Source organism: Daphnia pulicaria, chromosome 4 (assembly GCF_021234035.1).
Source record: "Daphnia pulicaria isolate SC F1-1A chromosome 4, SC_F0-13Bv2, whole genome shotgun sequence".
In the NCBI taxonomy this organism is placed as follows: Eukaryota; Metazoa; Arthropoda; class Branchiopoda; order Diplostraca; family Daphniidae; genus Daphnia; species Daphnia pulicaria.
In genome coordinates, this window is record NC_060916.1 from 3,886,675 (window position 1) to 3,899,535 (window position 12,861).

Genomic DNA, 12,861 nt, shown 5'->3' on the forward strand with positions numbered 1-12,861 from the left:
AGGAGTTGTGCGCCATTCTTTTAGCCTGTAAAGTAAATATCCTTGTTTTTCCTTTTTTCACTTTTCTTTGTTTTTTTCCCTTTTTTATTGTAGTAAATTTGAGTTGCGGACCCCTTGCATTAAATACATTCATTGTATTATTCTTATTTTGGACGTTCAGGCCCAACACTTGGACGTTCAGGCCCACATAGAAAGTAGGGCCTGAACGCCGGGGCCTGAACGTCTATGACCCGGAAACAATATATAGGTACTGTAGGACTCTAATAAAATTTTTATCTAGCTTTCGACACACCAAAGATAATGAGCTTAATGAAAGGATATGATTCAAAACCTATAGCTTTTATTTTGTGGTTTTTGTTTTCCGGTTAGGAAATAAAATGAACTCATGCAATTAGTTGTTTGTCGCAGGCATTCCACAACACAAGTCTAAAAATGGTGTCCATCAAAAACATTTTATCATATTTGATGGCATTATTTATCATCAAGACTGCAATGGCCCTTCAAAATTGGGAGTCTGTCGAAGGCACCCGCTGGGCCAACAATTGTGATTTTGAAGGAAATCATATTGTAAATAAAACAATGCTAGCAAAAGACTGTGGAGGTTTTTGCCAATTTACTGTTGCAGATTGTACACATTTCACATTTACAACTACAACTTCCGATAACGTATGTGCAAGTATTTGTCATTTACATAGGCATGTATTTACAGTTTTACAGTACCCAAAAGTGGACATTGCTAAGTTTGTGCCTCAATTACACGCATTTAATCGCTACAGTGTATTGAGCTGTATGCGACGTATAATTTCCGTTCTCCACAGGAAAGTATAGTAACTTGTAAAATGTAGATAGCCCTTATGTAAAACTGATATGAACCATCTGTGATGTTTATTGATTTTTTTTTAATTTGGAGAATTTTTTTATAGAATGGAACCTGTTGGGCAAAATCGGGTGAAATATTACCCGAAAAAAGAATTCATTTGAATTCTCCAGGATCTGTTTGTGGATACTTGGTGATATCATGGAAGTTGGAAAACGATTTATTTTGGTCCTATAATTGCAACTTTCCTGGAAATGATATACAAAACGAACCTTTATCCGATGGAAAATTTTGTGGGGAGCTTTGCAAACAAAACCCGTCATGTAACCACTTCGTTTGGACAAATGTTGAAGTAATGTTATCATATAACATTTTCGCGAGTTTCAATTCACCTTTACAACCAATTTTTTTTTTTTAAATTCAGGGGCAGGGAGGAATCTGCTGGATGAAAGATAACAATATTATAAAAGAAAAGAGTGCTGTTCTCATTCCGGGTTCAAGAGGGGCAATTTGTGGAATTCTCGGTTCTAATTGTGAATGCGTTTGTTAGTTTTAATTAGGTAGGTACACGAAAAAAAAGGTGAATAATTGGTATTAAGAAGAGAGAAGTTTTTTTTCATACGAATTCCTTTTCTTCTCCCAAACCAGGGAAATAAAAAAAACTTAAAGCTTTCATCGAGAATCAAGAATGCTCTATAAATTGGGTGCCCAAATTTATCAACATTACAATAAAAATTTTAATATATTGGCGTTTTTTGAAACTACGCTCATCCGCTTCATTAATTTTTTTTTTCACTTACCTTTTAAATTTACCTTTTCAACCCTGGCCCTAGATGGCACTATATCATAAAATAACCCCTCGGGCCCTCGGATTTTTTTGCAGAGTACTATAACATCGTCTGCTGTATACTGCATCAATCAAATCAACATTCAAATTCAACAGTGTCAGAAATCGAAGTTTTGTGATTTTTTAGCTTAGAGTGATATTAGTTTTAAAGGAAAAAAATGTTTCTTTTATTTGTCCTTGAAGATTAAATAGCTACGGATCAAATTTCAAAGTCAGTCACGTGGGTTAAAAAATTTACGAAGCAAAGATAATTACGAGGTTATCTAAATTAAAATGGCTCCAAATAAAGGAGCTAATAAGAGGAAATCTGAAAGCCCACAAACAGAAGAAAATATGGCTGAGAGAAAAAGGTACATCACTCGATCTTCTAACAGAAAGCAAGTAAGCTACCATGAAAGTGATGATGACGAATTAAAAGAACCACCTCCAAAAATTGTGTGTAGCTCAGAGGATGATGATTTTGTGAATCAAGACAAAGAAACAGAAGATAACAAAGAAACCAGCATAGAGCCTTTATCCACATCTGCTGCCAAGTTGGCTAATGCTAAACGAAATTATAGACATTCAGAAACCACTTCTAAAGACATTCCAAGAAAGAAAATTGCAAAAGTAGTTGCACAAGCTCCAATCAATGTAGGGTTCAAACCTGTAAGTTATGATATCTCTAAAATGAAATCTGAACTTGATCTTAGTGACTCATCAGACTCTGAAAATGACTGCTTAACTACCACATCAGCTTCAAAAAAACAATGTAATAATGATTCTGTAATGACAAATAGTTTATGTATGAAAGAGGATCAAGAAAGATCGCATTGCACTTCCTTACAAAAAGAGTTTGTGGAACAGTTGGATGTTTCTCCAACTGGTGTCGATCCCTGGATACAAAATTTGAGAGCATTAAAAAATGAATCACAACAAGAAAATGAATCAGTAATGAAAACAGAAGTCATTTCAACTAAAGCAAGAGGAAAGAAGATAAAGCAACTTCCTACCAAAACAAGGACCAAAAACGCTGTAAAGAGAAATCAGACTAATGAAATCAGTTTAGCTGAAATGCTAAAACAAGAAGAAGTTCAAGACTCTTCTTGCTCTGAAGATGATGATGAAAACTGGGAAAGAGTAAAGCCATCATGTGATGTCCCTGAACAAGATAGAGAACTACCTAAAAGTGTCGAAATCACCCTCGAAGTTACAGGACTGAAACATAAAAAGAAGGGACGAGACGTTGAAAATTTTATTCGTCTTAAAATCAATCGAATACGCAAGGAAATTCAAATGGTATGAAAAATGTTTATATAATTATTTAAATCGATAAATTTAATCATTTCTGTTCTGTCCCCAGGATCTGCATCAGGTATCGTTAGTTGGGCTTTTAGCACACGGCTACCTTGTCAATAAAATGCTCTGTGATCCAGTGGTGATGGCTTCAGCGCTGTCTGTTGTTCCACCAACAGGATTCCCACCAAACCGCACCGATCTTAATTATTTAGAAAAATTTATGAAATGGGTAACAAAACACTTTAAAGTGAGCACAACGAGAGTAACCCAAAGTAATCCAGAAGTAAAAGACATATTAAACTGTATTTCCTCTGGTAAAGCTCAGAGCGTTGAAGAATTAGTTTACACCTGCGTTGCCGTGTGCCGTTCATTAGGTATTTTATCTCGGCTGGTTTTATCTCTTCAACCTTTACCGGCTAAAGTGGATTCAAGTGAACTTCAACAGAAATCGCCGGATCAAAATAAGAAAACAAAAGAGAAGAAACATTCCCCTGTCCAGATAGAGAAAGCTAATACATCTGACGTTCGGTGCGTCTCTGACAGGAGGACCAAGAAATCCGCAAAATCTACTGTTGGTAAGGAAACTTGTTAATGTTGGTCAATCTGGGATTATCGGTAAATTCTTATTTTTAAATCAGGATCTGAGCAGACAATTGCTAACCCGAAAAACAGTTCAAATAAAGGTAAAGCTCTTGCTACAGCTGGAAAAGGTCGTCTCAAACCTGAATCACCAAAAACTAAAAGTGCCGCAAACCCCCAAGAAGCTCATAAGTCGCGGCCTAGCACTTCAAAAATCAAGGATTCAACATCTCAAATGAAGAATTCTGATCCACCGAATGATTTACGCAAACGTAGTCGAAGAAAGTCAGCTGAGAAGCCAGTAAAATATGAAGAATCCCCTTTTGATGACACGGAGGAAGAAGCTGTTTCGCTTAGTAAAACTTCTGTTAATAAGAAAAAGACTTCCCCGAAGGAGATTAAAAAAAGTACGACTAAAGGCGACTTTAAAAAACCAAAATCGAAAACTACTCTCAAGCGTAACAAGGAAAGTTCTTCTGACGAGTATGAAGAACCCACTTCTGATGATTCCGAAATCCAAGAGAAATCTACAACTTCGACAAAGAACAAGAGTCACGCTGCTCAAAGTAATGCTCAAAAACGGTCTAAGAAAATCATTTCCACTGACAGTGAAGGCGACGCTTTAGCAAAAAAGAAGAAAACTACCGACGTATGGATGGAAGTCTATTTAGAACAGGAAGAACAGTGGATGAGTGTGGATGTCATTTCTGGTCAGATTCATTGTGATCGTCATTTAGAGCGGAACGCATCCGATCCGCTTCTATACGCAGTGGCTTACAATTTTGATATGACATGGAAGGATGTAACAGCCCGCTATGCTTCCTCGTTTTTGTCGACTACTCGCAAACAGCGAGCACATCCTACCTGGAGTAAACTTTTGAATATTCATCGAGAAAAACCTAGTCCCAGATCCAAGGCCGAAGACGAAAGCATGGAAAAAAGCCTCACTGATCGACCCATGCCCACCAGCATCTCAGAGTTCAAGTCTCATCCACTCTATGCTCTTCAGCGGCATTTGCTAAAGGTATAAACCCTATTCTATATTAAAAAGTTAAAAAAATCCAAAATTGATTTCGCTTAACCCATTTTATTTTCACCAATTAGTTTGAAGCAATTTATCCTCCAACTGCCATTCCAGTGGGTTACATACGTAAGGAACCTGTGTATGCAAGGGAGTGCGTAAAAAATCTTCATTCGCGAGAAACTTGGCTGAAGGAAGCCAAAGTTGTTCGAGTGAGTAAAAATGCTAAAAGAACGATTAAGAATGAAAAGATGTAGGGAAACTTTAAAAATTTCAATTATCGTTTCTCCTTTAAGATTGGTGAAAAGCCGTACAAAGTAGTTAAGGCCCGTCCAAAATGGGATCGCTACTCTCAAAAAATGGTGACTGATCAGCCTCTCGAAATATTCGGCGATTGGCAGGTAAAAATAGGTTCTGAGACTGTGACATTTTATTTATTTATTTATTTTATTTTCTATTTTTCAAAATGATTACTGATTTGGCTTAGATTGAAGATTACATTCCTCCCCCAGCAGTTGATGGTGTCGTTCCACGAAACGCATATGGTAACGTAGAATTGTTTCTACCTAGCATGTTACCAAAAGGGACCAAGCACCTTCAAATTCCAGGTAATAAATGTGCATTTCTGATTTGAAGTGTTCCTGGTCGTTTAAAAAAATTACTCTTTTTTTTTAGGCTTGAACAAAGTTGCAAGGAGACTAGGAATTGATTGCGCTCCAGGTAAAACGTATTGCATAAGTATAAGAGTATTTTTCACTTTGCTTAAAATGTATTTTGGTTTTGGAAAGCTATGACAGGATGGGATTACCACAGTGGTTGGTCGCATCCAGTCTACGATGGATTTGTTGTTTGTGACGAACATGTTGAGACTCTAATGGATGCTTGGCAGGTCAGTTATTTCCACTTTTTAATGTCTTATTTAAGAGATTAAAAATGTTTATCATTTGTAAAACGTTACAAAAATTCTGATTCAATTTTATCTTTTAAAGGCGGCTAACGAAGAACAAGAGCAGCGTGAACGAGAGAAGCGTGAGAAACGTGTTTACGATAACTGGCGAAGGGTGATACGAGGCTTGCTCATCAGAGAACGCCTACAAGCGAAATACTTCAGAAACGTTACTGAAGACGATTTACCTCCAGTCATTGATGGAGCTGAGAAGGAAGTTAGTCAAACCTCATTGTCCAACAAAAACGAAAAAAGTACAAAAAAAACAACTACGAACAAACGGAAGAAAAAGTGATGTTTACCATTTGCCTATTTAATTGTTTTACCTCTGAAATTCTCCATCAATATGTTACTCCTCCTTTAAAAGTTTTGCCGTGTTTAGTGTTCACGGTCGCCCGGAAATAAAATTTCAAGCAGCTCATTCGGTTTAAAGCAAAAAATAGAAGAATGGGAGTGACAACTGGCCTTTCAAAAAACAATCAGCGATGATTGTTATGAATAATTGATTTCTTAAACTTGGGCAGAAATCTCAAATCTACGACTACAGACAATGTTAAGACTAAACGATCTCTATTACTACTACTATATGGTGTCTGGTGTGGCACTATGGCTGATTAAAAAAATTGGACTTTGTTTTCAGAAATTTTCTTTTTATCGTCTGCTGTAGATTTGACGGCTACGTTTCTAGTGGGAGACTTCAGCCAAGGAGCGCAAAGACATTCGATCCTGGGTAATTCATTCAAAGACTTTTACAATTCTGTCATCTTTAAGTTGTGCTACTGTATACAACAATAGTATGGGTATACATTTTTGTGACAGGGAAAGTCAGGCTTTCTGAAATTTTGTAACGTATCGTACAAACCGGTACCAACATGTTTACTGTGTAGTATATTCCAGCTCTTTAGATAATGAGTCCTACAGCACACACACACAGTGTTTTAGAAAAATCAAACATGGGAGAATGAGATATTTTTATAATTACTATACAATAAGCGTCACAGTAAAAACAATTAGGAACATGATACTTCAATCATACTTCAATAAAACAGACGACACTTTTTATAATTCATATTTTACTTCAACTTCTGAAATCTCCGTGTTTCCGCAAAAAGTAAACTTGTTTAGCGGTATGAGTTGTATAAATGAAAAGCAACGACTTCTGAAGTTCAAATCTACTGATATTAGTCAAGACCTCAAGAGTAACTAACAAAAAGGAAAAAAAAGCTAATATTGAAACTAATGCTTCATGTCAGTTATATCATAGGTTTACTCTGCTGTGTGTCACGGATAACAGATAGGCTATACTATAATGGAGCGGTATATTATTCGAAAAGCCATTAAAGAAGATTGTGAAGCAATTCACCGACTGATCCAGGTACCTTATATCAACTGTTTGACTCACCAAAGACCAAACTGATTTATATATAAAAATGTTTTTTATTTTTTTATTTCAAAATTTAACCGTCGCATTGACCTACACACATTCAGGTTTTACATGTTTTGTGTGGCGTACTAGCACCTATTTTTTATGCTTCTATGTAAAGAGTTAAAATGTGTACATAATTGTTCCCGTGTTTTATTTAGTATCTTGTAAACTAACTGTTGCGTTGTTAACAGGAGTTAGCTGACTACGAAAAGATGCCTGACGGCCCTCAGATTGATTCAAAAGGTATGATTAAACTTTCCTTAATTTATTTTCAAAATTAGCATTTGTTTATTTCATTTGCTTATTTTGCTACAGCTCTAGAGCAAGATGGATTTGGGGTTCGTCCATTTTTTGAAGCTTTTGTCGCTTCGGAGAAAGATTCAAACCAAATTGTTGGCTTCGCGTTATATTTCTTTACATATTCCACTTGGGTAATTATGCATGCATTTACATGTTAATTATGTATATGGAATAATTTTAACACGTGGCGCAATATTGGTTTGAAAAAGCAAGGGAAGTCTTTATATATGGAAGATATTTACGTACAACCTCAACATCGAAGAAAAGGCGTTGGTCTGTCTCTCTTTCGTTCTGTTTCCCAGGTTTGTCTCACTATAAATTAATTATGAATAACAAAATCACGAAGTGGAATTTCATAATTAATAATAATGATCTTATTTTAGGCAGCACTCACGGAAGACTGTGTACGGTTGAATTTTTCTGTTCTTAATTGGAACCTGCCATCTATCGAATTCTACAAATCGTTGGGGGCATTGGATTTAACTGAAAAAGAAGGTTGGCATTGTTTTCGGATGAACCGATGCGAAATGGAACAATTAGCTCAACGAAAAGTGTGATCATTTTAACTATTTTTATTTGAGACTAGTTTGAGTGGATTGGGTATCAATAAAAGAAAGATAAAACGAAAAAAAAAAATTTTATTATTTAATTAAAAAGTTTGGAGTTGCGGAGGATTGAACTCCGGGCTTTTCGCATGCAAAGCGAACACTCTACCACTGAGTTACAACCCCTATGTTGTTATTAAAAAAATATACATCCCAATTCTAAGAGAATGAATAAAGTTGTTTTCTTCTTTATTATGGGTTTTCTTCGATCAAGGGTTAAGCATCGAAAAGTTCCCTTTTGGACCGGACCCCTTCGTCGTGGTTTTTTCCCCGAACTGCATGTTTTATAAAAGAATATATCATTTATTTTTTTAAAATCTTGCTTCGTATTATTGGGCTTATCTTGGGTTAAAAAATGTAACAGAAAACTACCGTAAAAAGTTTTAGCTGAATTAGGTTATATTAGGTTTAAAGAGTATATTAATTCAATCACGCTTTATTCGTACAATAATTTCAATATTTGCGTGGATTCTGAATTTAAAAACGCTGATGCAAAGTTAAGATTTGGATTGGTTGAATCCGCCTAAGTTTACCTGAGAAACATTGGTACTTTGCATCCTGGAGCAACTTTTACTCCACACCATCACCATGGAAGAAATTCCTCCAACATTCGCTCGACGAGGTAAGACCAGTGTCAAAGCGACTTCACTTCTTTAAGCAATTACGTGGCGTCCATTCAAGTTGGTAGCAAAGGAAGACCCGGAGTGGAGCCCGGAGTGGAGCTTTCCGTCCAGGCCGTGTTTACGTTGTATATTTGTATATTGAAGTGTCACCTGTGTATATTTCGACTCAATCCACCGAACCCTTGCTGCCGCCGTAACTTTCTTTCAGTTTATCGGCATATTGTACTATTGCGTCACGGCTGGTCATATTACAGTATTACACACACTTAACATGTCAGACGCTTCTTTGGTGTCCACTTCAATATTTACCATCTTCAATAGACATGTTTTATTTTGTTTTCTTACTACCAACTCGCCGGAAAGTAGAACTAGATATATGCGATACGATTGATTTTTTTTCTTTTTTCTGAGCAGTTCTTTCTCACCACCATAGGTGGCGTTGGTCTGTCCTTTCCTGAAAAATGTTTATTCTTTATTTTTACAGAGACCGCGCTGCAGTCAAATCCGTTTCAGTGTTACAACGATGTCCATCGGTCCGATACATAAACTTTTAATACAACTTAAGAACAATGTAACACAACAAACAAAAAGTGAACTACAACCAAACTTTTATTTTGTTTCCTATTTTCCACGAATTGTTCCGTCAATTCAGAAGTTGTGAACGCCGAATTCAAAAACCAATTGGTCGCGTTCTACTGGATCCGCAAATGGTTGCCATATCGAGTCGAATGGGCGATTACTTTTTCGTGCGATCAATTTTTTTGTTGAGACGGAACGCGAGAGAGAGAGAGAGAGCGACAGAGGAAAGAAGGAGGAGAAAGGCGCTAGGTGATTCCGTACTTTGATTGATCCTTACATCAAGCTTTAGTGGTGGTGTGGGACCACTTTAATAGCACACACAAGTAGTCAAAATATCGTAATTGAAGGGTCGTTGAAGCCGACATAAAATTTTTTAAACCGGGCGTAGTAGTATTACTACTACTATATATCCGCGCCATAACGTCTACCCATGTAATGTTTAACGCAGATAGTGTTGAAGCGTTTGAATCGCCCAGCAGCAGGTCCTAAAAAAAAGTTAGTAAAAAAATAAAGTTTTTTGTGTGAGGGGGGGAATAAGTGAAAAGAAAATGAAAAATAAAAGCAGCCAGGAGCAGCAGCAAACAACCAAAGCCAGCATGACTTTCATGTAGTTCCATTACGTCTACGGTTAAGGAGCGGCATTCAATTAGCGGCTTAGTTTATATCCTCTCAACTGCGCTTCCAAGATGTATACTATCCTACGTGTGCAGTGGACATTGTCGGTGATTATATTATATTATATAGGCCGTCTATATGGGCTCCTTGCGCATAATGTTGTACAGCATGCATATCCTGCTTCTAGATGGGAGTTTAAGACTTTTAGACTTTAGGAGGTCGTGGCAAGGAAACCAATTTATCGTCCAGGAGGGAGCTCATCATCAGAGTCTCAGTTGGTCGTACAGACGTTTTGGTTTTTTCTTTTTTTTCTTTTTCGTATAGATATGCAATGCTTATACTCCGGCCTTGTACATCACAAGTGCCCAATTATGTATTGCTCTATAGTGGGATGAAACAGGAGGGGGTGCCCTGTACGCACTTCCTCCGCATCTCCCCGCGCGTCTGGCGAACGCACCCCGCTGCGCTTTTCACCCGGTTCCTGTCCACAATTTTGTTATTTCTTTTTCCTGGGAAGACCCTGGCTATATCCATTTTGGACGATTCCCTCTATCACACACAATTTCGGCCGAACCTGCGAGAATAAGGCCCTACCAAAAAATATGCATCACGTATATACACATAGCAGGACGGCGTTTACACACGGTTCCCGTCGGATGCTTATTATCCACGTTTGTTGCTTTGCTGCCCCAGACATACACACACACACACACACTTGTTATACATATTAGATATTTATACGCGTCCGAAATGCACACGTCGAAAAATACAAAGCGACCTCCAGCAAAGGGGCTCTCTCTCTCTATACGAAACCTGCTTTTGTTAGCACATTGGAGAGTCGAAGCTCTACTCTACAGCCCGCCGAATATATATGAGGTGGAATGACGATCCGACCAGCAAAGCAAACGAAAAGAATTCCCCATTTTTTCTTTCCATGAGCTCTCCTTTTTAAAATTTTGGTACCTTCTTCTTCTTCTTCTTTGTGTCCCGTATGCTATTTAATAAGATTTTTGATGCCAGCAGGGCGGCTATATCCATGTACGCCCCGTCGGGTTAAGTGTGCGAGTTATCTCGATCCGGCCGCGACGCCAACCGAGGAAAAGAGAAATAAATATTAATAATAACCCTAGGCCTTTCACGGCTATAAATCATTCGCATTCAGTTGTACCTTTTTTTTCTTTTTTCTTGAACGTAAAAATAACTCGTCTCTCTCTATATATATATCTATCGTATACATACACGTATATATAGCTTAAGATTGCGAGCTCGCGGATCAATGTGTATGTACACAATTCCCAAAAAAAAGAAAAACCATATCGGATTGTACTAACATACCAGCCATGTGAAGACACACTGCACCGCGAACTCTTTTATTATTTAAGGAAGCGACAAGATGAAACCGAAACCGCACACGTACGCCATCGTAGTACTACATTGCACAACGGTGTCTGTGCGTAGGTGGCGTGTGTGCGATGAGTAGGAGGAGACGACCAAGAAGAAAAGAAGGAAAACGAAGATTATACGAATCCGATATAAGCCCAGCTGATATTTTTTTTTATTATATACCGATCGCCATTTTAGTCTTTCCGAAAGATCTTTCTTTCAATTAGTCGTAACTTTTTATTATTACGTTTTCCTGCCGGAGTTGGAGAGGATTACACACACAAGAGGAAGTTTGACATTTAAGCGCAAAATAAAAAAAGAGCGGAGAATGGATATTGTGTAGCCCGGTGGATGAGAGATATAGTTGTGTGTATATCTGTCTGAGTATACGTATAATATATAATAGACAACAAAGTGATACGTTTCGACTAATAATGTGCTGCGAGTGGGAAGCCGCTGGGTATGGTATGGTAGCGGCTCACTGTCACCGTGGTCTTTATAACTCGTCGTGGGATAGGATTTCTCGGTCAGGAGATGATCGCCATCAAACCGCGGGGCTGACAATGGCCGTGACTGCCGATACGACCGCCTGCCAGCGCTATTATAATACATAATACAGCGCCGGGCTATACAGTACACGTCTCTAGTATGTAACCTAATGCTGTTATTTGCATAATCTATGTGATTAGCGCTGGGCTAGACTTGATAAGTAATTGGCAGTTGGCTGCCACGCCAGACACGCCACTATCACCGTCTCTTCGTGAAGTCTTCCTTCAAACGGACTAAACCAAAAAATAAAATAAAAAAATTCGCCGCTGAACGCTGAAGGCGACACGCGCGATCATTCGTCGGGACTAGAAAAAGAAGTAGAAGAAAAAACCCCGGAAAAAAATGTTGAAGCCTTCGGTGGCTGTCGTCTGAATTTCCTCTGACGAGAGAGAGAAGAGAGAAATATAAGAAGAAAAACGGGTGACGTGTGTGCGACTCTGCTTATAATTCATCCGAACGAAAAGAGAAGAAGAAAACGACGAGAGGACATGCAGGAGCAAGAGAAGTAGCAGCCAGCCATCCAGCAGCCAAAAGAGCTAGAGAGAGAAGAGCATCAAGAGACCGGCCAAAGAGATTTCAATATCTCGCATGTAACATCGCAGCCGGGCGTCTACAGTAGAATATAATGGCGTACCGGGGTGGAAGAAGAACTTGGAAGGTTCCAACTTGTTCAACTGAACACAACTGGAAAAGAAGAAGACGAAGAAGAAGAAGGAAAGGTAGACATTTACCTGTCTCTCTTTTATACATTAGATATATATATATTTCTTTCTTTCATTTCGTTTCCCTTTTTTTTTCTCGTTTCTTGTTCGTTTTTCTCGTCTTGTGACGGTGGGGGCCGCGCTGTGGAGCTGCCTGGATGATGATTACCATCTCGCGGCATGCTGGGCGAGCTGGCTCAGCTAATACAGGTCGGGGTTATCTTCTTTTTTTTCTTCTTATATATTCTCTGTCCTCGGAAAAAATCCCCTCCACTTGTGTCCACCTTTTTTTCTTCTTCCTACCTACCTCCCCCCCATCATCTTATAGAAAGAATAAGAAGAAGAAAGCCCGTCATATCAGCCAAACTGCTGATGGTCTTAGTATGTTCCAACGTTGGGAATAACACGGTCGGCTGTCTCTTTTCTCTCTCGTTCTCTGAGATGTACTTTTTCTTATACAGACTCTTCTTTTTTCTCTGTTCGAGTCGCTTTGATGGCTATAGGGCTGCTGTCGTTCCTTGTGTATTATTTCCATGACGGAGAAATGAGAGAAACGTATATAGTAGATTGTATAATATCACGTGAGAATAAC

At 38.2% G+C, this 12,861-nt stretch overlaps 2 protein-coding genes and 1 non-coding gene across 5 annotated transcripts; 2 read left to right on the forward strand and 1 right to left on the reverse strand.

The window, feature by feature from the left end:
- The first annotated feature begins 394 nt into the window (after nt 1-394).
- On the forward strand, nt 395-5,909 carry LOC124338513 (DNA repair protein complementing XP-C cells homolog). The gene is made up of 12 exons (XM_046792593.1): nt 395-666; nt 924-1,169; nt 1,242-1,377; nt 1,466-2,942; nt 3,007-3,517; nt 3,581-4,545; nt 4,626-4,754; nt 4,839-4,943; nt 5,030-5,150; nt 5,218-5,262; nt 5,331-5,431; nt 5,532-5,909. The coding sequence occupies exons 4-12, from the start codon at nt 1,938-1,940 to the stop codon at nt 5,781-5,783; spliced, it is 3,234 nt and encodes a 1,077-aa protein (XP_046648549.1). The 5' UTR covers nt 395-666; nt 924-1,169; nt 1,242-1,377; nt 1,466-1,937; the 3' UTR covers nt 5,784-5,909.
- Nucleotides 5,910-6,091: 182 nt separating this feature from the next.
- On the forward strand, nt 6,092-7,832 carry LOC124338514 (thialysine N-epsilon-acetyltransferase-like). 3 transcript variants are annotated; one of them, XM_046792594.1, is made up of 6 exons: nt 6,092-6,218; nt 6,742-6,863; nt 7,106-7,157; nt 7,230-7,345; nt 7,424-7,516; nt 7,598-7,832. In XM_046792594.1, exons 2-6 carry the CDS (start codon nt 6,798-6,800, stop codon nt 7,769-7,771), a joined length of 501 nt encoding a protein of 166 aa, XP_046648550.1. In that variant the 5' UTR covers nt 6,092-6,218; nt 6,742-6,797; the 3' UTR covers nt 7,772-7,832. The 3 variants fall into 3 exon arrangements, with proteins under 3 accessions (XP_046648550.1, XP_046648551.1, XP_046648553.1); XM_046792595.1 differs by having other exon boundaries at nt 6,130-6,218; nt 6,753-6,863; XM_046792597.1 differs by lacking the exon at nt 6,742-6,863 and having other exon boundaries at nt 6,156-6,218.
- A 41-nt stretch (nt 7,833-7,873) lies between these two features.
- Nucleotides 7,874-7,945, reverse strand: Trnaa-ugc. The gene has a single exon. It is a non-coding gene; the product is annotated as a tRNA-Ala (tRNA).
- Nucleotides 7,946-12,861: the final 4,916 nt, after the last annotated feature.